Here is a 25843-nt window from a genome sequence, read left to right on the forward strand (position 1 = left end):
TGATAAAATGTCATGTTTAGGGTACACAAGGTGTGACATTAAACGTGTTCAAGCTTCTCACTGGCCTGCAGGACACACACTCACTTTTTAGCGCAGAACGCTGAGCAGTCTCTGCCGATACTCTCGCTCCAAGCAGTCTTATACAGCACCTGAGAGAAAAAATAATCACAGTTACAGTCCTGTTTGCCTAAAGCTAAGCATCAGATGATGTATAAGAAGATGCTTTTGAAAGCAACCCTACCAAGAAGACCAAACAATGCAGAAACAGGGTGTAGAAGAAAGCAATGGTCCTGGCCATCTTGTTGGAGAGAATCACACGTCCCTGAGAGACACAAACCGCACGATTAGAGCTGCACAAAACACATTAGAAGTGGTTTTGTGTGTGTGTGTGTGTGTGTGTGTGTGTGTGTGTGTGTGTGAGTCTGAGGCTTACCAGGCTCAGAGTTGCTTTATCCCAGGGGCTGAGGCTCAGGTATCGACGCTGACGCTCCTGAAAACACATTACACACAACCTTGACAACACCTCTTGGCAGCAGGGGCGAATACAAATGGACCCTGTTTTTGGTGTCTCATAAAAAATACACACGGCTCTATTTTGGTTCCAGCATTTCCCAGATCCACGAAGCTGAGCCAGGACTCGCTGTTTACAGCTAATAAATGTAATTTTTGTGACAGCAGCGACAACAGTGGGAGTGAAACGAGAGCTTTTCCAGTCCCTCTTTTAATCACAGCATATTGTGGCGCCACTGTAGTGAGACAACTGTTGGCGTCAAGGCTTGAGTCCTGTTATCTTCTACAATGGATGTTTCTAAATGATTGCTCAATCAGTGCAAAATAGTGATTGACAAATGACAAATCAAACCAAGAATGCTCCCCAGACATGACGTGTGCCACTTGACCAATTTTACTATGTTTCTCTGCTTACAAATGTTGTGTTAATATAATGTTTTTGACATGAAAACACTCATTATTCTTTCTTTGAATGTGTTAAATGTGTGACAGGAACATTTTTTTATCACCTGCCAGAGAACATTAATGTTAAACCAACTAATACAAAACGAATATGTACGAGTTAAATGTATAAAAAGATCATGTTGAATCAGGTCAGGAGACTAAGCAGGGAACTACAGACATCCCTGCCTCCATAGTTTTACAGCTCGTCCTGGGGGATCCCAAGGCGTTCCCTGGCCAGATGAGATATATAATCTCTCCAGTGAGTTCTGGGTCTACCCCGGAGTCTCCTTGCAGTTGGACATGAATGGAAAACCTCCCAGAAGGCATCCTAATCAGATGCCTGAACTACATCAGTTGGTTCATTTGACACAGAGGAGCAGTGAATCTACTCTAAGTTTCCTCCAAAGAATCACCACCATCCATGCTGTGGATTGTTCTGTGTGTCCCTGTGATCCTGCAAGCTATACTGTTGGGAGGCAATGGCATCTAGTTGGGTTTTTCCAAGGCAAACTGGTGCTCGGGAAGAGGCCAGACTAAGAGTGATTTTAACTGAATCAGCAAAAAAGGAGCCTGTAATAGTGAAACCAGGGCCGCCTTCTGCAGCCAGGTCCATCCTGGTTCTACGTTCACTTTACATGTCAGCATAAAAATCCCCATATAAACCGAGCTACTGTTGTATAGCACATTAGCAGGCCAACATTTAACACTTGCATCAAGTTGGATCTAACTTGTTTTTCCCACATCTTGCCAATGTTAAAGTTGGTGTGCAGAGCTTAAACGTGTTAATGAACCTTAGTTATGCTCAAACCAAACGATGCTATCAGCTAAGTCTATCAGCTCCTGGTAAATCTGTATTTTGCAGCATATCATAGTGATAAATCTGGTATCCGTGGTAACTTTACTGCACTAGTAGTGGCTGGTTTTACCTAAAACAGCAATGACTGGTTTGCTAGAGTTGCAGAGTGGAGCAAGAGCAGGGACAGAGAAGGATTTAGCAAGTAGTGGTAGAGTACGATTAAAAAAACAGGGAGTGTCCAAAAAATGTTTCTGATGCTGCAGATAAAGAACGAAATTCAGCTATCTGAGAAAGTATTACTGTCTAAAAGCATGTTTGTATATTTACTCTCATAGCTAAAAGGAAGAGATAAACGTTCCAGGTTTAACATCTTGAAACTTTTCACTCTCTGTTGTGGCAGAAAACAGATGCACCTCTTGTTTACTTTCTTCACTGAGGTTTACAGACTTGTGGTCTCAGTATGTTGGAGCCCCTTGGTTTGGTTTTCTGTTTGTCCATCGCAAGAAAGGAAAGATTTAACAACCACTCAGAAGTAAATCCATTACAGTAGAGGGTGAGCTCTGTGGTCGTGTTCCCATGAAACAACAAAATAACTGAAATGACAGCATTTAAGAAGATTTTCATTTGACTTTCTGTGTGAAGCGAAGGTGTGTGTCTTGTACCCTCTTGCTGAAGGAAGCAAACGGATCCAGTCTCTCCTCGTACTGAGAGGAATAACGCATCACTGTGTCGTCACTACCTCCAGCCTGCAGCACAGAGACAGCAACACACATGTGAGACGGACACATCTGACTTTTCAAGTATTTGTTAGCCTCCAAATTACAGAAGTTTAGGTTTTATTTTCCAAACAAAAAAAGGGACGATATCAGAAACAAGAGTGTCAACCGTGCAGTCACACAGACATACTCTGCCTGGGTAGCTCTGCAGGAACTTGATTTTCTCGTAGAGTTTGATGTTGTCGGCTCTCAGGCTGTCCAGTTCGTTCTGCAGGGCCTGCATGGTCTGCTGCATGGAGCGATTCTCCTGCAGGCATCAGAGGGAACAACACCAGGAGTCAGTTTTCCCAGAATAAGAGACAGGAATAATACATGCGTCCGTGTTTGACAGGGATTGTGACTCACAGCTTCCAGCTCCTGGTTGCGGGAGCGGAACCTCTCCCTTTGGCTGGAGATGATGGAGAGCAGGGAGTCCATCTGGCCCTGAGGAAGCTCCGGATGGGGGCTCTGGCCTGAACCTGGAGATTACACAAATAAAGCAACTCTTACAGGCCAGAATTTATTTCCTCTGTTGTATCACGCACACAGGTGAGTACGGTTTGGCTTTGTGACTGCATTTTACATGATTAAATCCAGCTTAACTCCAGTAAACACGTCAAAGCTAGACTCTGTTTTGATTGGCACACGGAAGGGAAAAAAACACACTGGAACCTCTCTAATCAGGCTACTTCGCAGTATTCAAACAGACAAACCCCCTGTGGAGCCTCCTCTCAGCACATTTACTTAATTTCACTCAGAGAAGTCGTGCTGTTCAGTCTGACTTCAGTATCGTCGCTGTTTTTGTCTGCAGCTCCACTGGAACAAAAGCTTTTCAGAGTGGAAATTTCACACAAGTATCAAAGCTGGGCGATTAATTCCGTTTAAGAGATGTGATACAATAGCAGCTTAGGATGAAGAAAGAAAAAGCACCCAAATTCTCAGGACATTTATCGTCCGTCTTGCTTGATATTTTGTCTGTTTTGACATGTTGAACAGGAATTTAAAGCCTCTGAGCAGCCACAAGAAAAATATCCATGATACCGCTAACCTGAACATAAATACAAATTCACTGTCACACCTCAAAGATATTATTTTCCTCATCAAATTATTCTTGTTTTGACGTACATTAACAGAAAATCTGCTGAAGTTATAAAAAGGTGATGTCTTTAATGACATTTAACTCAATATGTCAATAAACTCTTGAGGTTTTCAGCTGATGAAGAAAATTAGCTGAGCTTTTGGTTGTTAAACTCCTGATAAAACAACAGCTTTAACAACATTTTTAAGCTTAGATTTTTGCTGATTTTGTCACAAATTTAATGTTTTAAGAACTAAACTAAATTGAGAGAGTAGACAAGGGACTGATGGTTATTTTTCTGCATCTTAACTGAAAGCAGAGCAACACCGAAGTCAAATGTGTCAGAAAAAAAGCATAAATGCATAAAGTGGCTGTGAAAGCTGCTTGATCAAACACAAAAAATGGCACATTAATTTGTTATGTTTGTGATAATTTGGTAACTGCTATGTGAAAATTACTGGTCCAATTATTATCCCATTAAAAGAGAACCGTGTATTCAGACGGAGTGCAAAGCAAATTTCAGAGGCGGCATGATTGTGCACACAATCAATGTAAGGACACGATTAGACTCAAATTGAGTGCTGCTTTATTAGTCTCCTTAATTATCATAAGAGGACAAGAGGAAAAGGAAGGAGACTGTAGTGAAATAAGGGAATAAAGCTGAAATTTTTTATTTGGAGGCTGAGCTGATCAAAAAACACTGCAGAACCGGCATTGTTTTGGCTGTTTAAGGTGAATAAACATATGGTTTAACTTTCAAAAAGAGGCAAATAAAAATCATGCAGCTTCTTGTCTGACCTTTAATGATTAAATTTAAGGATTAAATGAAGGAGTACATCATCTATGTTGCAATTTTGTCTTCAGCAAGTGGAGGGATCCAAAGAAAGTTGCTTTTTAAAATATTTGATTGAGAAGTGAAACCTAATTTTCAGCCTTATCCCCACAGCAGTCGCTTTTGTTGTGTATCTCAAGATTTGAAACGTGGGTCTACTGATGCTGGCTTTTCAGGTCTGATACCGATTCCATTTATTGGTAATAAAGAAAGGCGGATAACTGATATTTGGAGCTGATAAACATTAAATGTTAGACTTTAACATCATGCCCAGCAGGGAACCTGTTATTCATAACTAGGTTTCTTCATTAATAAGGATTACTAGAGCTTAATACGGGGTTTCTGCAGAAATCAGTCAAATTTAATGCTTTTTAACGCCATTTTAATGCTATACTGTAAAAATTTTGTGAACTCAACTAATGACGTGTTATTTTTTTTTGTAAAAGATGATTTTTATATGAAAACTGTCCCTACATTTCACTATTTCTGAATCCAGAAACCACTCCTGACCACCCACGGGCTGCAGTCATTCTCTGAAATCCACGTTTTCTGGACAGGCCTTAATTTTCGCAAAATCAACTTAATGACTATTAATGCTTTTTAATGCCCTGCAGAAACCCCGTAATGTGTACTGAAGCAATTGCAGCGATGATGTCAGATTATCAGGAGATGCTCTCCTCTATTGAGATTTATCAGTTTGTCACCTGCAGTTATATCTACTATGTGTTCTCTCACTTTTATTGCCCACTAAACCCCAAATCATAAAGCGTTACTAGTTATTGTTTTCCAGACACTGTTTCAGGGTAATCTATGTTTTCCTATCTTAGCTGCTATCCATTAGCGTAGCCTTAGCCACTGCAAAAATCTGTTGTGATGATGGCTTGTGTTTCTAAAGTCAGTTTTTGTTGGTTGCGACTCTACTAGAAAGACATTGAGAACACAGAGTGACTACAGACAGAGAGAAGCACCTACATCAGACCCAAATTAGGGAATTTCAAAGATCAATATTCAGTTAATTAAAAACAGATACCTATTATCAGAAAAATGGCAAATAACAGCCATGCAAAAAAATTGGTCAATCTCTAATTTAATAGCAGGACAACATTTGAACCCCTGCTACATACCAGAGAACATTGCAGTGGCCTCTTTGATTGGCTCTGGTATGTTCCCCATGTCGCCAACCTCCGACCCGTCAGCGTCGGGGCGAGGCAGGGAGGACATGGCCTGGATGGTGCTCAGGTCGTGCTCCAGCTTCAGGATCAGCTCCTTCTGCTCAGCGCTGGTTCGAACCGCAGCTGAAAACTCCACCTGAAGCTCTGTGTAACGGCCTGCGGAGAGAAAAGATAGTTGGTGGATTACCTCTTTGTTAAGATTGTTCGTTCGTCTGCAGATTTTTTTCTGTAGTTCCCAAGATAACTCACCTGTAGAAGCTGAAAAATGGCAGAAGCAGTCCAAAACATCTCTGAAACACAGTAAGATTCCCCCTTTTCCTGGTTTCTAACAAGCTCAACTGATCTCTTTCTCTGAGAATACTTCTGTTTTGTTTTTTGTTTTTTTTACAGAACCACCAAAGTACATGTTCAACAAGAAAAAAAACTACCACAGCACACTTTTAGTATTTGTATAAAAGAGATTTACTTCAATTATCACACCTAGGGTGCATGTGAATAATAATGATGATGAATCAAATGTCAATCATAACAAATACATTGTGAACGTTTCATACAGTGATATTGCTTTTCAATGTTGTAGAAGGGACTGTTTTACAGTGCTGAGAACAAACAACATGATACGTTTAGTAAATAGAAAGATAAAGAAACAATGATACATGAGGAAAAACGAAAGGGAGGGAGACCCCAAAAGGAGAAAAAAGCATCTCAGGAGTGACAGAAGTGCTAGGGAAACAACTTTCAAAAAACATCCTAACCATCCCTTTACAGTCATGCAGTCTTTTGTACTACAACACACACATACGCGCACGCACACACTCACAAAAATAAGCAGTGGGAGAAGTTATGAGTTATTACTTCCACATTGTTGATGACAGGTTGGAAAAAATCATCTAAAAACACTCTGAACTCGCTAAAGCCTCAACAAGCATCTTAAAGCTTTCCAAAAGGGAGGGGGGGTGAAGATCTCCCCAGGTCATTTGGTTGTCAGACTACACTGTGGTTTAAGCTATGGGTGAACTGAAGCGACGACACTAGGTAGCAATATACAGAAAACTGTCAGCAACCTTTCAACAGAGGTGGATAAACTATTTCACTATTTGGCTTTTTGCTTCCTCTTTTTTTTTTACGTCTTGAAATGTTTATTGTTCCAGAGTTGATCTCTGGGTGTTAAAATCGTACAGTTAAGCATGAAATAACTGAAGAGCTAATGAGGAAATGCTTAAATGGGTTTATTAGCTCGAGCCAATGAGAGAGGAAAAACCAAAAAGCATGCGAGTAAAGTGTAAGGGGAGGGGAGTTTAAAGGATGAGTGTATTGTGCTGTATTATGTGTGTATGTATTACTGAGTGTGCTATGCATACAGCACCACTGATTCAGAAAGTGTTTCCTTACAAAACCCACTTCATAAGATATATTTTAAAAGTATTACAAAAAACATCTGAGGTTTTTCTTTCTTTTCTTTTTTTTTTCCTGAATATGGTGACCAGTGCTGCTGTTCGGGCTTCCATTACAACTAATATGTTAAATGAATAACCACTACTTCAACAGATCATACAGTAAAGCTTTACGACTTCAGAAAACATGATATGATATACAGCATCTGTTACACCTTTACAATGTTATTCAACAGTGTATAGAATCATCTGATTTAAATTTGTAGAAAAATATCTGTGGATCATGGAAAAGTCCTGAATCGTCCCTTCTCTCCTCCTGCCTTCAAACAAAAGCGTACTGTGACAATAGTGAATCAATAGCTACTTGATCGACTGTATTTACACGTCTCTTTTCCAAATAACCATTAGAATTGGCACACGTCATTATCAATACCTGTAGTGCCGTTATTAATGTCACAGCAAACCTGACACAAACAGAAAAATACAAAATGCCCCATGAATAAATTCAGTGTTATTACAGTGTATGCTGTTTCTGCATGCTTCCTCCTTCATTCAATGCTCTGGCCTTTCGCTGCTAGTTACTTTATGTACAACGTAAGAAATGCATTGTGGGAAAACAACTGTCTGAAATTAGACTCGGACTGAAACGTGACTGCAGGTCAGTCGTGAGAACACACAAGTCTTGCTTTCTCCTGGAACCGTTTCACTGCACTCCAGCATTTATATACAAACCTCTCCAGAGAGCTGAGAAAAGTCAACTTTTAAGTACCAATATGGAGTCTATGAGAAACTAATCTGGATCAGGGTGTGAGATATATCATGAACAAATCAGGTGAAGTTGTCTACATCTAATGACATCACTAGTTTGGTGCCCTGCTTGGCAGTTAAAGGCACAAATCTGATGATCTCACGTGGTTTCGGTGAGCTGATGGATCTGGCTATAAAATGGATGATGGGTTAAGTGCTTATACTTTACAGTAGCTATTCATCACCATAAAACATACTGTGGTTGTCCAGCCCAAGCAGTCCGACAGAAGGCAATACTCCTTCACGGTGCTGCAGAAGACAGACGTCTCACATCGGTCGTCCACAGGAAGATCCAATGTTTGAGAAATTTTACATTTATCAGACACATTAGAAATCCAATTTCAGCTAATGCATCGTAATGCAGTGCAATGACGTGATCGGTATCTTTTGACAGGCTGCCAATATATGTGGATATACACTCAGGGTATGGGGACGCTTCGGGATGGACTGAGGAGATTCTGAATAGAAACCAAAACAGGCGTAATATCTACAACTGTACAGGACAACGGCTGTTTCTGTCACATAGACGTGTAGTTTGAAATATGGGTTTGCTGGATAGGAATACAGTTTGTCGTGTAGAAAACATGGGTACAGCTAACTTATGCTTGAATTTTTAGTGTTAGGATGCGGATAAGAGTCTGTGCTTGGTTTACAACCACTTTTTTAAAAAAGGCATACACTTCCCAGGAGCCCGGGATCGTACTCTGTTGTAGTGTTTACAGACCCTGTCCTAGGTTAAGTCTTAAAAAGATCCTAATAAGTGCTTCGCTACTAACTGCAATATAAATTCTGCATAATCATAGGCTGGCTATCTCTGCTCAATCTGGCGTAGCACACCTGCTAGCTGGTACACTTCCCTAATCTCAATTTGGCAGATATGACCTCTTTCAAGTTAACATGTGTTCTCAAGTTTAGGTAATTTCATTCGACCTATTTGACAAAGTGTATAAATTTGGACCAGTTAATTATGTTAATGTGATTAATGAGTGGGCGAACTCTATCTAAAGAAAGCTGCATGCCCTGCCGAGCGTTAGTGTTGGGCTTGCCCCAAAACAAAATTGCAAAAGAACAAACAAAAAAAAACATTATTGGAGAATACAAAACAGGAAAAGAGATATGCTATCATATATTCACTGATCTTGATATGTCCTTTGATTCTCTAGCTAGCAATTAAAGAGCATAACAGTTGTGGTAAGAGCTTTCTGCTTACGGGAGCATGAACTGTAGCAAACACATTTTTCAAAGCTATTGAAATGACACTAAACTTTAGGATTCATGAATATACAAACAAATGAGAACTAGTACATCTTTGTAAATATTAACCAATACTGCCGGCAGTCTATACGTCTAATAAAAATGTTACTTGCCCTCAGGAACAGTATAATCCCTTAAAAAATAGACAACTCAAATGATAAGACATTAAATGAAAAATACAGCACCTATAAATAAGCAGAATAAAAACCAAACTATAAATGCAAAATAGCAATAAAACCAAGCTACAGTAAATCATAGTATTACACTACTTTGTGAGAAGATTAATGTAATGGTAACGCATCAAACAGCTTAAAGAAGGGTGTCAGTTGTGCACTAGTAGTGTGTGCAAGTAGATACGAAATATGACCCCACTCATTGGAAACACTAAACACTCCTCGATCTTGCACACTTGTGCACACGCATGTATTGACAGGCATGCGTGTACATGCATCCATGCAAACTCACACACACACACACACACGCACACACACAAAGGGGAGGCAGTGGGCTGACAGGCACTGAGGGCTTGTGTGGGACAGGGAGGAGGTGATATGCCTTATAATTTGTAGTGTATACAGTAGAATTCAATGCAAAAGACTTACATCCCTGGATACAGGATAGACTGGAGGAGAGTGGTAACTACTCACACCAGGGTTGGGGTGAATTCACTTTGACAGTCGGCAACCAGCAGAAAAAACTGATTAATCAAGTTTTGTACGCTGAAAATCATTTGCTAAACTCCATTGTTTTTCAGTCAAGACTTTCATTATTGACGAGCAACTCTTTAAAATTTAACTCTGAGTGAATTGACCTCGACCCTGACTTACGTGCAGGCAAGTACAAATGCACACGAGACACAGACAGACAGACAGACAGACACACAACCACACGCACGCACGCACACACACACACACACACACACACACACACACACACACACACTCTTCCTGATTTGGCCTATAAAAAGATGTGTGTTTGTGAACAGAGAGATTTTGTCGGTGGTGCAGAGACACACACACCCAGCAGGTCCAGTGCTGGGTAAAGTTGTGACATGCACAACCTAAAACAACAAGAGACACGTATAGTATCACCATGTCAGACAGCTACAGTACTACGTGAATTCATTGTATTTCAACAACGCAACATTATTCCATTCTAATTTGCTTTTTTTTAAAAACAGTAACTTGTTATTCTCTTATTTTCTGTTCTTATTTTGTACTAATCAAAAATGCTTCCTAAAATTCCCTATTTTGTACTCTTTAGAGTCAATAGACTGTGCAATCTCTTATTGGCAACCAAATTGCAATATATCAAAAAAAAGAGATCATCCTTCATCCTTAAAAGAAGGGTTTAAGGAGGCAAAAAGAGGGTTCCTTCCTTCCTTCCTCTTCAGATGAGTGCGTGTATTTGTGAGGAATTACAGATCCTTCTGGCCATCACATGGCTGTCAGCAGGATAGGATATGGGACACAACAGGTCAAAGTTCTTCTTTCTTACATCAGTAACCATGGCAGCTCAGCCGGCAGGCCTTCCACTACCCTCTTAAGAGTGTAGGAGTGAGATAAAAAAGAAAACATGCTGCCATTGAGAAGAGAACACACATAAACACCATTTTTGGGCGTGTATACAAACACACGCACACACACGCGTGCACACTGACACAACCCCTAACATACAAACACGCACACACACGCAGTGAGTGAAAAAGGCAAAGGGTTTGTAACAGTCACTCTACAGTGTGAAAAATGAGGCGTCTCACTGAGTGAGGGGAGGTTTGTGGACACTTGGGAGGTGAGAAGAAGAGCGGAAAAAATCTCCTTTAAGAAAGTGAGAGTTCTTGTAAGAGAGTTCCTGTCTCTATCTATCATCTATCAGTGTCTATCACTGTGACAGCTGCTGTGTCAGGCCTTGCCTGTGTTACTGAGTCCAGGTTTCAACCCCAGCTGTGGGTCAGACCCCAGCTCAGGACTAACCAGTCTGGTGCACCAGTGGCTGGTGATAGGGGGAGGTACAGCAGGGCCAGAGGCCAGCAGGACGGCTAAGTGCTTTTCTCAGTACAAAAACAAAACTCAGTTTAAAAAAAAGGAGAGACACTTAAGTTCTCTTATTTTGTTCTTCTATGTATTCAGTAAATCTTCTTTTTAAGGGTTTTGCCAACCACTCTTTGTTGCTTTCCTCTTTTTGGAAAGCTTCTATGTAATAAAAATGGCTGCTGAGCTTGACTTTGGCTGTGTCCACTCTCCAACTGGAACAGAGCAGGAGGGGTCCAAGGTTAGAGGTCGTGAGGTTATGAGACGAGAGGGATGAAGGATGGTCAGGGGGAGCTAGAACTCCCACTCTGAGGGATCCTCTTTGCTGGCAGCCTTCTCCAGCCTGTGGATGATGTTATTGAGATTGGCTGCTTTCTTCTTGCGCAGATTGTTGTCCCTGGGGTTTCTGGCAGGGCCAGAGGCTGGGATGTTAGTACTAGAGGCAGAGCTACTGGAGGATGCCTCTGTGAGGCTGAAGAGGCCCAGTCCACCCTGTCCACAGCTGGAGCCTGGCCCGACTAAGCCTGAGGTGGTGCAGTCTAACTGGGCAGGGGAATTATTAGAGCCCCCTGCCTCAGACTCGGCCTCCATGTCGTGGTCTTTGCATGCTCCTCTGTGATCCTCCAGGCCAATGCCCAGTCCCTGGCGAGTCTCCACTGTGCCCTCAGATTCTGTCCCATCACAGCTGTCCCCCTCTCCTGATTTGGACCCACGGAGGGAAGGAGATCCCCCCTCACTGCCAGGCCCTACCCCTCCAGCTGCCTGGATCTCCTCTATGAAGAGCTCTCGTCGGATGCGTGACCTAATAGACAAACATGGTGCCAAAATCATGACATTCAGTTTGTGAAATATAACACATCTCAGACTTCACTGATCTCAAAAAATCTCTAAGGAACAAAACTTGGTGTTTGTGGCTATTCATAAATATTCAAACAAAAATGCAATATGACACAGTAATATCAAGACAATTCCCTTTTGCACAGATAAAATAATGGACAAAGTTATTTCAATATGATTAACAATTACTATCAACAAACTTATACTTCATACTGAAATGGAGTCACTGCTACGTTAAATTAGTTTGACGTAAATTATACCAAATGCCTATGAGAACAGTTTGACATACAAGTACTAGACAGCTACAGCTCAGTATTTCAGTGCATAACTTTTCCAAATGCTGACCTGTAATTATGGAACCAGTTGATAACAGTACTGGTCTTTAGGTTGAGCTGGGAGGCCAGCTCCTCAATGGTTTTTGGGGAGGGATAGGGCTTCTGCTGATAAGCCCTTTTCAGGGCCTCCTTCTCCTCGGGGCCCAACACCACCCTGGGCTTCTTCAGATGCTGCTGTCCCGGGCTCTGGGAGCCCTGCACGTAATCTGGCCCTATCAAGCCTCCGTCTACAGAATGGCCATCACTCAAAGAGCTCAGCCGCCTCTTCATGTAAGCTGGACAGCAACACAAACACAAGAAGGGAAAGTCAGTAATCAAGAACATATGTGATATTATGAAGAACTGTGGTAAATGTCAATAATAAAATGATGTCTGCAGAAACTGTACAAATCACAATAGGAGAATACATGTAAATACAACAAAATAAATTAAAATAAAAATACATAAACAGCTTTGTATTAATAACTTAAGTTAACAGCCATATAGGAGTAGGATTTCAAAGTTGCGATAGATGGGGAAAGATAGACCAGTGAGTTATAAAACAGCCTCCGGGATGACACAGAGATTTCTCACAGGACATCACAGATTTAAGGATCGATTTGTCCAAGAAAATTTACTATACTAGCAGCTAAAGATGTACTGTTTGCCAGTGATGACACTGTTCTGATAACTAACACTGTCGTCCTCTTCATCAGTCACTAGGTGGTGCTCTCGTCTTTCTCACCAACTCAAACAATGAAAGCATCTCTTCCATTTTACAGCAAACAAGCAGCACCGTTCACTCCGGGCACCAGCAGCTGAAAATGAACAGCTCATGGCAGCTTTGCATGAGGTTGACATTTTCCCAACCCCAATACACGCTGCTAGATATATTAGTGTTGTAGGGAAAAACCCCTCAGAGCAAGGTTAGACCACTCTGAAAGTTGTGTGCTGCCTCGCAGGCTTGTACCACACGGGTGAGAGGTCAAATATGGTTACTCCACACTAGGTCCATGTCTTTCCTCTGGGCTGCGCTGGTAGCCAGGGCTATTGCCCATCGCTATCTGGTTGCATTACTTTTGGTCAATAATCTAAAATGAAGTTGAATGCAGTGTAACCCCACCGGTCCAACACCCTGAACACACAGGCGTAAGGTCAGTTTTGTTTTTTGCCCTTGTGCGCAGTTTGCCATATCAGGAGGGTAAACTGATCCTGGATGGTTGTGCCCACTGGCAGGTTCAAATGTGCGTATTCAGTCTCCAGAGAGAGCGAGAGAGCTTCAAGTGGGCAGTTAGGGGTCACTCTGAGGCAGCTAGGCGGGTGAGGCCTTTTGGCTTCGCTGATTCTTAAACAAATCTTTAAAACAGAGGAGAATACAGAATGATGGAGTGATAAAGTGGGCTATAGGCGAACAAATGATTAAAATATGAGCTTATAGACACTGATGATTATTATGATGATGATGATGATGATGATGAAGAGGAGTGCTGATGACTGTGAGTAAGCAGGCCCCCGGCAGTCCCCTAGCTGTCACATCGAATACAGTATGTGATGTCTGCAGTCCTGATTGGTACTGACATCACACCAAGATGACTGTGATCTGCACAACATGCTCTGCTGTCCTGCACAAAGGATATTGTGTGTGCAGATGTGCATGTGTAATTCAAAGGCTGCTGCTTGTGTTGTTTTTGTGAGCGTATTTATAAAATAAATGCATGCTTAAGCAGACAATGTGAAGGGCTTTTTTGTGAGCCTCTTGTTTACTATTTCTGATGACATGCTGCGCTGTATGGAGTGCACATTTAGTTTCAGCTTTTGTTACACACCTTTCTTCTCCAGGCGTTTCATGTCCATGAGTTTCTCCACACTGTGTGGGTCCTGGAGCCAGAGCTGCATGCGGACAAAGGGCTCCCTACCCTTCAGGCTCAGCTTGTGCCAGGGTTTGGGCCTGGCCAGCAGGTCTGAGACAGAACCCTGAGTCAGACCCAGAATAGTCTCCCCAAACAAACGCTGGCCTGGTTAGGCAAGAGAAAGAAGAGAGAAAATGCTCATTTCAGAGAACTGATTGTATACTTGAATAATTCATCAATAGGGAGGAAAAGAGAAAGAAAAGACTAACTAAACCACACAGACAAAGAGAGCATATGTAGCGCTGTCTCTGAATTTCTTACCAAGGTTATTATCAGTTAGCACCTCCTTAACCTTCTTGGTGATGGCGTAAGTGTCAAGCTCAGGAGACATTGCAACCATCTCCTGGATGCTGAGACCCGAGTGACCTGGTAGAGGCAGCGGTGTGCCGGGCTGAGACTCCCCACCTGAGGGATCCTCAGACAGAGGTTTGAGACTGGAGGACTGTGAAGCAAGTGGATCCCCAGCAAGACCATTTACAGACTCCTCGGTTGAACTGAGCGGGGACTCTGGAGCGGGGCTGCAGCTAGCTGATGTCTTGGGAGTACCCTCTGCTTGAGCAGAACAGACAGGGCGAGAAAGATCATACGGGTTAGGTGACATGTTACTGTGTAAGAAAACACAGTTTCATCTCCTCTCCCTACTGGGTTTGGGAGGGACTTCAGTCATACTACATCAACTAATTTAACTCCTGTTAGACAAACAGCAAAGGTGCTTAAGTTTTCAGTTTGAAGCTTTTTTGGCTTCCTCCTCCTATTCCTTCATCTCCCTGTCTCTGTCTGTGTAGTACTGCTGTGCAGCTCAGCAGGCTGGAAGAGAGCAGTCATGAGGAGCTGTCAGTGTACATTAGCTGCTGTTTACACCCCCAGAGAGAAAAAGAGACACACGCACACACAAGCGTGCACACACACACAGAGCTGCCATCTGGCGCTGCAACACTAACTTGTCTATGACATGACAAACCAGCAGCTTGCTGGCTGACACTGCCACAGCACTGGGGATGGGGGGATGGTGGGAGGAGAAGGGAGGGGGGAGGTGGTGGGCGGGTGGGTGGGGAAGTGTGGAGGAGGGTGGGTGGGGTGAGTGACAGACTGACAGTAACAACTAGCCACTAGCTCTAATCAGGCTTTCAGAGTAATGCTGTAGCCCAAGGAGCATGGCTGTGTGAATCCATACACTGTTTGCTGGTGTGTGTATGGGCGTGTGATTTGTTTACCTTGGTTCTGAGCTTGCTGGATGTGTGTGTTTTGCCCCAGGTCTCCGTTGAGCCACGGCTGCATGCGGAGGTATGGCTCTCTGCTCCTCTGGTTCAACTTGTTCCACGGTTTGTGTCGAGACAGACTGTCACTCAATATTCCCTGAAACACACACCAGGAGAACGTTTCAGACATGCAACCACCATAAAGTACAAACAAAGCAATGAAACTCTGGAAGGGGCAGATAATGTATTTAAACATCGCTTTTGCTCCCTTTCTCACCTCTTTAGAGTCCTCCAGGTTGTGATTCTCCTCTCCTGTTTGGCAAGAATAGGTCCTGCGGGAGTCTGTGTGCATGTTGCTCCACCACTGCTCCCTCCAGTAACCCACCCCTCCAGCACTTCCAGAGCGGCCCGAACCCTCTGAGCTCCGACCTAGCCTGAGACCTCCGTCAGTGGACATGTCAATCCCCGAGGAAGGCCGGCCCTCCCTCTTCACACTGGTGCTGAAATCCAAGACTGGAGACGGGGATGAGGGCGAGGACAAGAGGGAACTGGAAGGCTTCTTCAGCGAGAGCGCCAGGGGGTTGTAAGGGGGGAGGGGGGCGGTGAGAGATGAGCCGAGCAGGTCCCTCTGAGATAGCGAAGCCGAGGAGGAAGACGAAGATGAAGCTTTGAGGATGGGCTCCAGTGCAGCCTGCTGGGCCTCCATTTCTCTGCGAGCTTGTTCTAAGATGGAGCGGATGGCTTCGTCTGATCCGCTGCCACCTCCACTTCCTATTCCGCACCCGCCCCCTCCTTTTAGCCCTGCATAAGACGGCTGAGCATGGGACAGGTCTGTTGAGGGAGGAGAAGAAGTCCAGTCATGAGAGATAGACAAGGCCATGATGTAAACTCTTCTATGACACTTCAGATGAGGAACTGCAACTTACCAGCTTTCTGCACCTGCAGCTCTCTTTTAGCCTGTTCCAGGATGGACTTGATGGCCTCATCTGACCCTGCCTCTGGGGTGCGGACACGAGCAGTGATGTTACCTGGAAGGAGAGAAAGAGGGAATGGGAGGAGATGAAGAATCTTGTCAGATTAAAAAGCAGGGATAACCAACAGAGTAGATAAGGAGAATAATAATTGCGCCTATAAGGACATTGAATAATTACACGATAGCACAGCACAAAGAACAACATTCCCACCACTGAGTTACAAGGCAACTACACTGGAGGGATTGTCATAATTTCTCTGGTCCCTTTGGAGCTCACACATGCACACGTGCTACAGGGTTCGTACAGTAAATGCTCCCCACAGAATAACAACTACCAATAAAATCCCTAAATACACATGCTGGCTTTTCCTTTGACGCAAGTCACTGGAACTGTGTGGTTACCTTCAAGGCACATTTATATCTGTATGCCTGCTCACAATTAATAAACGGCAACACACGCACGCACGCACTCACTCACTCACTCACTCACACACACACACACACACACACACACACACACACACACACACACACACACACCATAGATACAGTTCACCCCAATACAAACATGCCACACAGACAGAACGTGCTAGAATCTCTGTGTGTGAAGGGGACAGACCTGTGTGTGAAGCTGTATCGGAGAGGGTTCTCCGCTTCGGAACATCCTGAAACACTCGGCTAAGCTGGGGCTGGCCTGAGCCCTCTGTTAAAAACAATATACCACACACTATGTTACAGCACTTGTGTGTTTTTTTTTTCCTTTTTACAGCTAGACTATATGGTGCCTTACAATGCTGAGCAAATATAAGGAGTGTGTGTTCCATCCAATGCACATTATATAGTACCATAAATGCATTGATCTTAACCATCTGTCTCCCTGGTAAAAATCAAACTTGTGCTTCTAACAGAAATTTTAAAACCACTATAGAGACAGACTAGTGAGGAGTTCATTATTTAACAGTTGGTTTCTAACAGGGGCATACTAACTGCAGTCTCATTGTTAACATGGACTGTCTATGGCTCATTGGTAAATTTTGTTATGTTTCTTGTACCACTGAGACCACCGTCAATCAGAAATGTCCTCATGTGTTAAGAAAAGCAGGCCCAGGCTAATCGAATCTACCCGTAGTTAACAGTACCCCTGCCTTCCTCCTAGTTCCCACTGATCAATACTATTGATGTGTGAAAGGTTTCTGTATTGACCACAATAGCTAGGAGAAGCTCATGGGATCAGTGTGTGACTAGAAACTCATTCAAAACACACAGGTGTGGCACAGAATGGGAGTTTGGAAAGAGAAAGGAAAATAAAAAGCTAGTCCATATTGACAAGCTAATCAATGGCTCTATGCAGGGCTGTACACGCATACGCACGCACACACACACACACACACACACGCAAGACACACACTTCCCCACGCGCAGACACATTAAAGAAACCCAGACTAACCTCTCTGCCTTCCTTGGATGCTGCGCAGTGCAAGGATGTTCTGCTCATCGGCGAGGAACTGCCTCATCTTGTGGAAGGGCTCCTTCCCTCGGATGGTTAGCTTGTTCCACGGCTTTGGTCTGGCAAGAATCTCACTGACCGAACCCTGCGACAGTCCCAGCACATAGTGGCCAAACACACGCTGACCAATGTTGTGCTTGATCAGCTGCTCTTTCACCTGCCGGGCAATCTCTGCTGTGTCCATGTCCTCCCCGTCCAAAACACTTCCTGTGGTAGCGTCAGAGTGGCTGGGTGACGGGGCACTGCCAGCTGTGCTGCTCCCATTAACAGGAGCCATGTCTGGGCTGGCTGGAGGAGGCTGGGGGCTGCTGGCTGCCAGAGGGATGGCAGCAGACCCTGAGCCAGGGTTGGAGGTAGGGATGGAGCTGAGGGTTGGAGTGAATGGGGTGAACAGTAGAGCCCCACTGGGGATTCCAGACGACTCCTGCAAGGCTTTCGAGTAGAAGGTCTGGAGCAGCTGTCGTTGAATCAGGGAGTTCAAAGCCATCTTACCACCAACCAGAGGGAACACAGGGGAGTAGAAGTCCTGTCCAATGCCCGTGGGAGTGAAAGGGTGCGTTTCGCTGCTGCTGCTGGTGGTAGCAGTGTTGAGGGGGTCCGTGTGAGTGCGAGACAGGGGGAGCTGAGAGGAGGAAGGAATAGAGGGAGGGGGAGGAGGGGGCGAGGAAGAGGGGTCGCTGGGCATGGTCTCCTCCTTCGTTGTGGACTCTTCTGTCCCTTTTCGCCCGGCTGACCCTACAAGAAAGGTCAAACACACCATGCATTATGGGGGAGTCAACAAAAAAGGGGTTCCAAAACGAGAGAGAAAAAAAAATAACAAAAGTTGAAAGTTATCTTAATCAAGTCTTTTCCAAATAAGTGAACTTTGTTTTCCTTTTTTGCCAACCCCCCCAGACAAAGTGCCCATGCATTTGTGATTTCAACCTTTCTTGTAAGCAACAGCCTGGAAGAAAAAAAGGACAAACAAAACAATTGACACCGTGCCACTTAGGCATACTAGCTTGGCCCAGGGCTCAGTCTCTCTCTCTCTCTCTTTCTTGCAGGCAAAGTGGAAGTAACTGGACACAGTAAAATGATGTCCTTAGATAACCAATGCACCATGCGAGTCCTCTTCATGGTGCTGCAGTGTGTTCCTGCACACTGAATTATTCCATTGTAGAAGCAATATCATAGTCTTTAGTTCATAAAAAATACATTCACGTTAAAAAAAAAAAAAAAATAGGCAATGAAACTCTTCTGAGAAACAATTCTATGGCTGAAAAGAAAACAAATGCATGCCACCAAAAGAAGAGACTGTACAGCTCTGCTGACTGAACAAAGCACCTATTTTACTTCATTCCTAAAAAGTTAAACTGATTAAGTCTGAAAATTTACCAGAACAAACATAGACAAAAACTATGTTTTCTCAGTCTTTTAACTACTAGAATCCATCTTGAAGATAAGCGCTGGAAGAAATATTATCCTAATGCATAACCATTGAGACTTAACATGATTGAGTAAGACAGTAAGCTCCCCTTACTGTGAATGTTAATCAATTCAAAGCTATTCAACTATTCAAGCCTAAAGCCATGACATTTCAAACCCATAAACACTGTTGCAGAGGGCAAGAGTTCTGATGTAAGGAGCATAGTATGGTGTCCTCATTTTTGTGTAATGCAGTTTTGTTAGCGTTCAGGTTGACCTCCTACTGGGGTATTTACAAGACACCACAGATGCCTTTTGGTCTCCTGCATGAATCATGGAGCTAAAGAAACAACATCTCTGTACCATGATAAAGTTTTGCATGTCTTTTGCATTTGCAACCAATAAATCACTAGATGGAGGCAAATAATTCCACAAACATTCACAAACAGTTCAGTATTCTCAGAGAAAAAGAATCTATATGCACTCATACATGTTTGCACTTCCCTGATGCAATCTCTACATTCTTGCTCAGCCTTGCCTGCAGCTAAGCCCTCATAAAGCCTCCCACGTACAGTGGACTCAGCCCCGGCCTTCTTTCATTTTTGCTGATTTGAGTGGAAGTTTTGTGAAGACGGACTGTCCGCTATTGATGAACCCAATCCTTACAATAACCTTACATTTGGACAGACTTACCACTCAGCTCAGTGTTGGCGATGCGCAGAGCAGCGCTCTCCGATTGAAGACTCCGGTTCCTCTCCAGCAGCAGCACCTCCAGGGATTTAGATGAGTCCTAATGGGGAGGAGAGGTGCAGCGGAGATGAAAATGTGACTTTTTCCAAAAACTTTCCCCTAGTATCATCTTCAGTTGTCCATATTTACTGACCTAGCTGAACAATCTTTCTTATTTAACTAATGCAACATTACACCTACAGTCCAGTGCTCACTTATGCTGTGTGTCTCTTACCTGTACAGAGTCAGACGTTCCAAACTCCATAGTCTTGAGGATACTGAGGGAAAAGCGAGAGAAAAAACTCCATATGAACTCCGTACAAAACTACACATGTACCATGTAGCGCGGTAGCTTGCTTTTCTATTTCTGTCTCTTTAAGAACAAAGCAAGGATATAGAGCAATGGAGCAAGAGATACACATTATACAGCTATAAACATACAAGCTTCTCCTCTGTAAGAACACAATTGAGTTACACATCTTAAATGAAGACATGTAGCTTGTTTAACATTGTTAAAGACATCAAACACATGTAACAAACAGATCTGTGCTGGATGCACACAAACGCGCCCAAATGACTCCTCACCTCAGTTCCTTCTTTACCTCCTCATAGTCAGCTTGCTTCTGCAGTTTCTCCTCCAGTTCCTGTAGATTACAAAGTGACAAAAGACATTAAAATGACATTAAAAAACAAAAAGCAGCAAGCAAATGTGTGAACGGACTTGCAGGTGTGATTAGAAGACATGATGCAGGAAAAACACAAGAACATTGAAACAGTCCTAATAGAAATGCATGAATAAAATAGTTGAAAATAACTCAAATTCCTGTGTGTTCTGTTGGTACCTTTAGAACTGCAGACTTGCTGCTGAGCTGCTCCTCCAGCTGAGTGATCTGGGAGCTAGTGGTCTCTCGGAGTTTGGTCAGGCTGGCCTGCAGTCTCTGGACATCCTCCACCAGCTGGGCGGTCTCCCTTTCTTTGGCCCTGAGCTCCGCCTCCAGACTTGAGTTGGATGCCGCCTCTGGCGCCTGTTCCTGAAGGCCAAATAGGTTGGCAGTTTAATGAACAAACTAAAACCTATTCAAGTGCTTAGTAATCCATCCATACAAAGTCCTGCTTTCAGATATATTCAATTAATCAATACGTCAATAAGTATTCTACGCAAAACAAAAGCTGATCAATGTTAATCAACATTTCAAAAGGCCCTTTCCTTCAGAACAACAGTTAGAGGTAATTTATCAACCGATCACAATCATCCAGCACCAAGGGGAACTCGATACTTTGCTAGAACAGTCTGTAATTCTAACGTCTGCAATTTGTTCTGCAAGTCCAATAAATCACTTAATCAATACACCAATCATCTGCTGCCATTTTGGAAAGCACTACTGGTAATGCCAGTAACTGACCTTTTATATCAATGACTACAGGGATCCATAAATTGAAGCTTTAATCAGTCAATCACCTCTAGCATAAAAAGGCCAAGCTGATCTTTAGCCTATCAATACTTAAGTGTCAGCCATCCAGTGAATAATTGCATCATGTTACCGTGTCGGCGTCGGCCTTGGCCGGGCTGCTGAGCTGCTGGGATTGGTTACTCAAGGACAGCTGCTCTCTGAGCGACTCCGCCTCTCTCTGAGCTGCTTCTGCTCGCTGGAAGGAAAAGGAGAAGCATTGAAAAGAAAATCCTGCGTTGGAGGTTCTCACACTGTCAAACACGGTTAATCTAATGTTTAATGCAGCTTGATACAGAGTTACTTCAGCGTTAATTTGGGCCTACACAGTTTTTCCTTCTTTTCTCCTCTCAACCTGTGTCAATTTTCCACTAGCAACTGGGGAAAATGGAAAACCTATGTAACATGTGGATAAAGAACGGAGACTGACAAACAAAAAAACAGGTAGTCCAAGAAAGTAAAGCTCCTGCTAAAAAGAACCATCGTGTCATTTAGTCAGTGTTAAATCTGGTAACTTAATGGCTGTTGGAGGATGCAGTCATGGAGAGCTAAGTTGTTTGTGATGGAGTGATTTTTCTTCAGCTCAATAGTTTGTGCAAAGTATACAGCTGAATTCACTACACCGCATAAGCGTTGGGCAAAAGGCAAATTGAAGGAGTAAGTTTTCCGATGCATAATCTTCTTCTACCAGCCAACTGTGTGCTTGTATGGAAAGGAAGTCAGCCCCCTTCAGCATAAACAAATATATACTACAGAGTACAGGACGGCTGAGAGAATGCAAAGCAAACACGGTGGATGACCACCAAGGCTGGATATTCCCTTAATTAAAAACTTTAAATTATTCCTGAGAATTGAGATGATACCCGCTGCCTCGTATTTATAGCCAAACCGCTATGCTCCAGTTGGGAATCATCTGCAACACTGGCCAACTTGCCATCATTAGGAGTTACAGGGAGCCGATTCCACAGCGTTCCTAATTGCAACCATATTGAGAGCTGTTATTGACTGGGTGGGAGTTGGGCTGCTAGTTGCAAAAGAAAAATCCTGTTTTCCATTCTCTTCTTATAAAAGCATATAAAAAGTCTGTGACTGAGCTGGAGGCCATGCTGTCATCCTCTGTAAACCTCAAATCAGAAGTGTGAATAGTGTGTGTGTTTGTGTGTGTGGCATTATAGTTGGAGCGTTAACCTTTAGGCTAATATTAACATTACATGCCTATGCTACCCCTTTAACCACAAATCATACTCTTGGGCTAATAATGAAAGTTAACAACAATGACATTAACAGATACCACAGGAATATTTACAACACAAGGGCAGAGGGCGCACCAGGGGGCTTATTTCAACTGGCTGAGTTTAGTAGGTGTGTAATAAACATGTAAAACAAACAGCAAACCTCATAGTGATAAGCAAGTCATTAGTTCTTAATGTAGGCCACATTTCATAGATTCTGAATAGAAAAGAGTATTTCTTTATCGAAAGGATGAGGTTGTTCTATAGTTTTCTTTATGTAGACATTTCCCATAAAAAAATGGCCAAACCACCCTGTGTAAGCAACAGGCTGGTTTGTTTATAATGAGGTTTCAAATATTAAAAAAAAGGATCAAGAACATATAGTGCCATTTCAGATGCTAAGCTAAATAATTCAACAGCTGGACACTGTAATGTTGCTCAAACTAGAGTAAATGGCGCATTTCTTGGGGACTATTTTCAGCTACGGATTAATAAACATTTGGTGTTCTAGCGAATATTTACAGCAGCAGGACAGAGTATGTGGGCTCAACTCTAAACTACATGAGTCCATGTTCAACATAATGAAGAAATATGTCACCTAGTGCAACTCTGCCTCATTTATATGGGTTTTTTTTGGACAAGAAGAGAGCAGCACGGAGGAGAACGAGACATCAGGCTTTGTATACACAGAAAATACTGGTAAATAGTTGAATTCATTGTTGGTTTTTGTGTTTTGACATTAGTTGACAAGAAGAAAAACTTAAAATAGGACAAGATTAGATTGTTTTAAGTAAACTGACTTCAGTATGCACACATTTCTTTCCATTTAAGATTTCAATGCAAGAACTCATTTACTTTGTCTGTACTTTAACAGCAGAACTTGTGGACTCTGGTGAGATAGATAGTATTATATCGAGTGGGTTACCTGATTGGCTCTTTCCAGGTCTGTCATCACCATCTCAATCTCATCGGCCCTAAAAGAGATATTTATTATTACTCCAGAGAAACGCACACAGAGGATGTGATAACACTGAAAAAGGCACAGTGACACAAAGCTCACAAATAAAAACAAAGAATGGATAAAGGAATACATGATTACCAGGAAGAAAAGTACACTCTGCTCACATCACGTGTGTGCGATTGTTCAGAAAGTACATTTAGAGAATGCTGGAGCCGTGTCCATTAAGCTACTGTCTAAATTTCACCTTAATCCATTGATTGTGAACTGCATAACCCAAACAGCTTGTATGTGTGCGTGCATACATGTATTTAAGTGTACGTGTGTGTGTGTCTATGTGTGTGGGTGTGCACATGTAAGCCCCTAAACCCGGGCCACACTAAAACAGAGGGATTACATTAATAGAGCTCTAAGTCCTAATACAGCAGACTAATCTGCTATGAAGCTGTGTGATTGTGTCTGACTAATGGTCTGGATGGAGGCCATGGTTCACCTCTCACTTGCTAGAGGTCAGACAGCAGGAATACATCCCCATAAATACCACCTCTCTTTGGACTTTGGAAAAATAGTTTAACAACACTCTTTCATGATGTGATGTGAACACCTATCACTTTTCTGCAAACAATGGGAGATACGGAGGAAAATTAACGGGCAAAAAGAAAAACAACATTAAACACAGATGTAATGAATGCTAATAATTGCGTATCACTTCCATTAAATTCCAGGTTGTGCCCCACAAACCGTTTAATTGCCTATATATGATTACCTTCTCTGTTAATTAGTCCTCAGCATGTGTTTGCCCCAAGATCAATTCGGAATACATTTCGCTATATGAGGAAGCATGAAAATTCTGACCTCACGGATGGTGTTCAATGCAGTGCAAAGACGCATGCGTGCTTATTTAAGACATTACTCACTGATAAGAATAAACGAGCGGCGCTGAGTGCAAAGATGTGAGCGCATATGTGCACTGCTGCGTCCATTAAGACCTTTTGATTTCGCTGCAATCTTTTGATGGTGAACCCAATAACCCACGCAGCTTTTGTATTTGTCTGTCACAGTATGAGAAACAGTGTTATGTCCCATAGGCTTGAGTACTACTGATTTGAATGTGTTTAACAAAACAGACACAGTTGATATTAGGTCAACATTGTGCCACAGGCAATGCAGCAAAAAGAATCAGATGTGGGTGGGAGAGCTTTTCACTCTCCGCTTTTATTCTTTCCCTAACAGTTAAAAGGATCTAGTATGTATTTAAGCAACATAATAGTACACTACCTCAACAGCTTTTATCCTGTCTTAAGCTATAGTGTGCAGGACCCACGTGTGCACTCAGTCACTCTCCCGTACACACAAATGCAGGGTCAGAGAGCCAACAAGCTAGAAAAGCTTGTAATGGAGAGCGTTTATGGGTAGTAATGCAACCCAAATACACCACCGCTCCTGCTCCAAATGTGATCATTTAATCAAAGTACAGATGCACAAAGTCTTCTTAAATAACCTTTGGATTTGGCTGTATTTGGGAATTATAAAGGCAAAGCTAACGGCTGAGGGCCAAAGCAGATCACAGGGAAGGGATTTTCTGCATATCCTGATACAGTCAGTCAGTCAGTCAGTCGCTGGGCAGGGCAGGAACTGTCCGTGGCCCGCCAATGCACCCAGTGGAATTAATTCATCAAACACTGAACAGTAAAGGGAGGGTCCTTCGTAATGACAAACCCTGATTTTATGCCACCAAAACTTGTGCACAAAGCTTACACAGCAGCCACAGGGAGGAGCTATAGAGTAGATACACAGCTGCACTAGAAATTGCATACATGCACACAAAACGACACACACTCACACACACTCTTTTGTATCATGAAAGCCAATGGGTGCACCCAGTGACATCAGTGAGTACTGTAGGACTTCTGAAACAAGCCCAGAGCCTCTAAACCCCTACTGTACTTCCTCCATCTCAGACAGGCCTTTTCATCTCTTATCGTCTTCTCTCTCTCTTGCTCCTCACTCAACTGTTCCTTTTCTTTTCCACCCTCTGTCTGCCTCTGTCCTCTCCCCTCAACCGTTCCTTTCCCATTGCCCTCCACTTTTTCCTCCTTTCATCTTTTTGTTTTCCTCCTTCCACCTCCCCTCTCTCATCTTTCACCCTTTCTTCCTCGGCCTCTGTCCTCGGTGCCAGCAGGATATTCCCCTGATTTAGATTTTCATTTCCCTCCTCTATCACACTCTTATCCCCTCTTCCTCGCTGAAGCCTCCAGCC

At 43.0% G+C, this 25843-nt stretch overlaps 1 protein-coding gene across 5 annotated transcripts in view; it reads right to left on the reverse strand.

Annotated features, from left to right (window-relative positions):
- Positions 1–25843, reverse strand: part of cux1b (cut-like homeobox 1b) — a 64244-nt gene that overhangs the window by 950 nt on the left and 37451 nt on the right. The window contains exons 9-23 of one of the 5 annotated variants that reach the window (XM_055011957.1): positions 23551–23599; positions 21488–21592; positions 20788–20970; positions 20531–20589; positions 20181–20223; positions 19910–20006; positions 17753–18547; positions 16925–17008; positions 16259–16360; positions 15610–16163; positions 15348–15489; positions 14395–14682; positions 14050–14238; positions 12255–12519; positions 6026–11874 (exon numbers count right to left, since the gene is read on the reverse strand). In XM_055011957.1, coding sequence (XP_054867932.1) covers positions 11367–11874; positions 12255–12519; positions 14050–14238; positions 14395–14682; positions 15348–15489; positions 15610–16163; positions 16259–16360; positions 16925–17008; positions 17753–18547; positions 19910–20006; positions 20181–20223; positions 20531–20589; positions 20788–20970; positions 21488–21592; positions 23551–23599 — 3463 coding nt within the window. In that variant the 3' untranslated portion in view covers positions 6026–11366. Of the gene's footprint in view, positions 1–84; positions 150–241; positions 323–433; positions 491–2412; positions 2497–2656; positions 2774–2871; positions 2985–5539; positions 5744–6025; positions 11875–12254; positions 12520–14049; positions 14239–14394; positions 14683–15347; positions 15490–15609; positions 16164–16258; positions 16361–16924; positions 17009–17752; positions 18548–19909; positions 20007–20180; positions 20224–20530; positions 20590–20787; positions 20977–21487; positions 21593–23550; positions 23600–25843 lie in introns of those variants that run through there. The other 4 variants (XM_055011956.1, XM_055011958.1, XM_055011960.1 and 1 more) reach the window with 4 other exon arrangements.

The sequence above is a fragment of the Amphiprion ocellaris genome, chromosome 7 (assembly GCF_022539595.1).
Source record: "Amphiprion ocellaris isolate individual 3 ecotype Okinawa chromosome 7, ASM2253959v1, whole genome shotgun sequence".
NCBI lineage: Eukaryota > Metazoa > Chordata > Actinopteri > Pomacentridae > Amphiprion > Amphiprion ocellaris.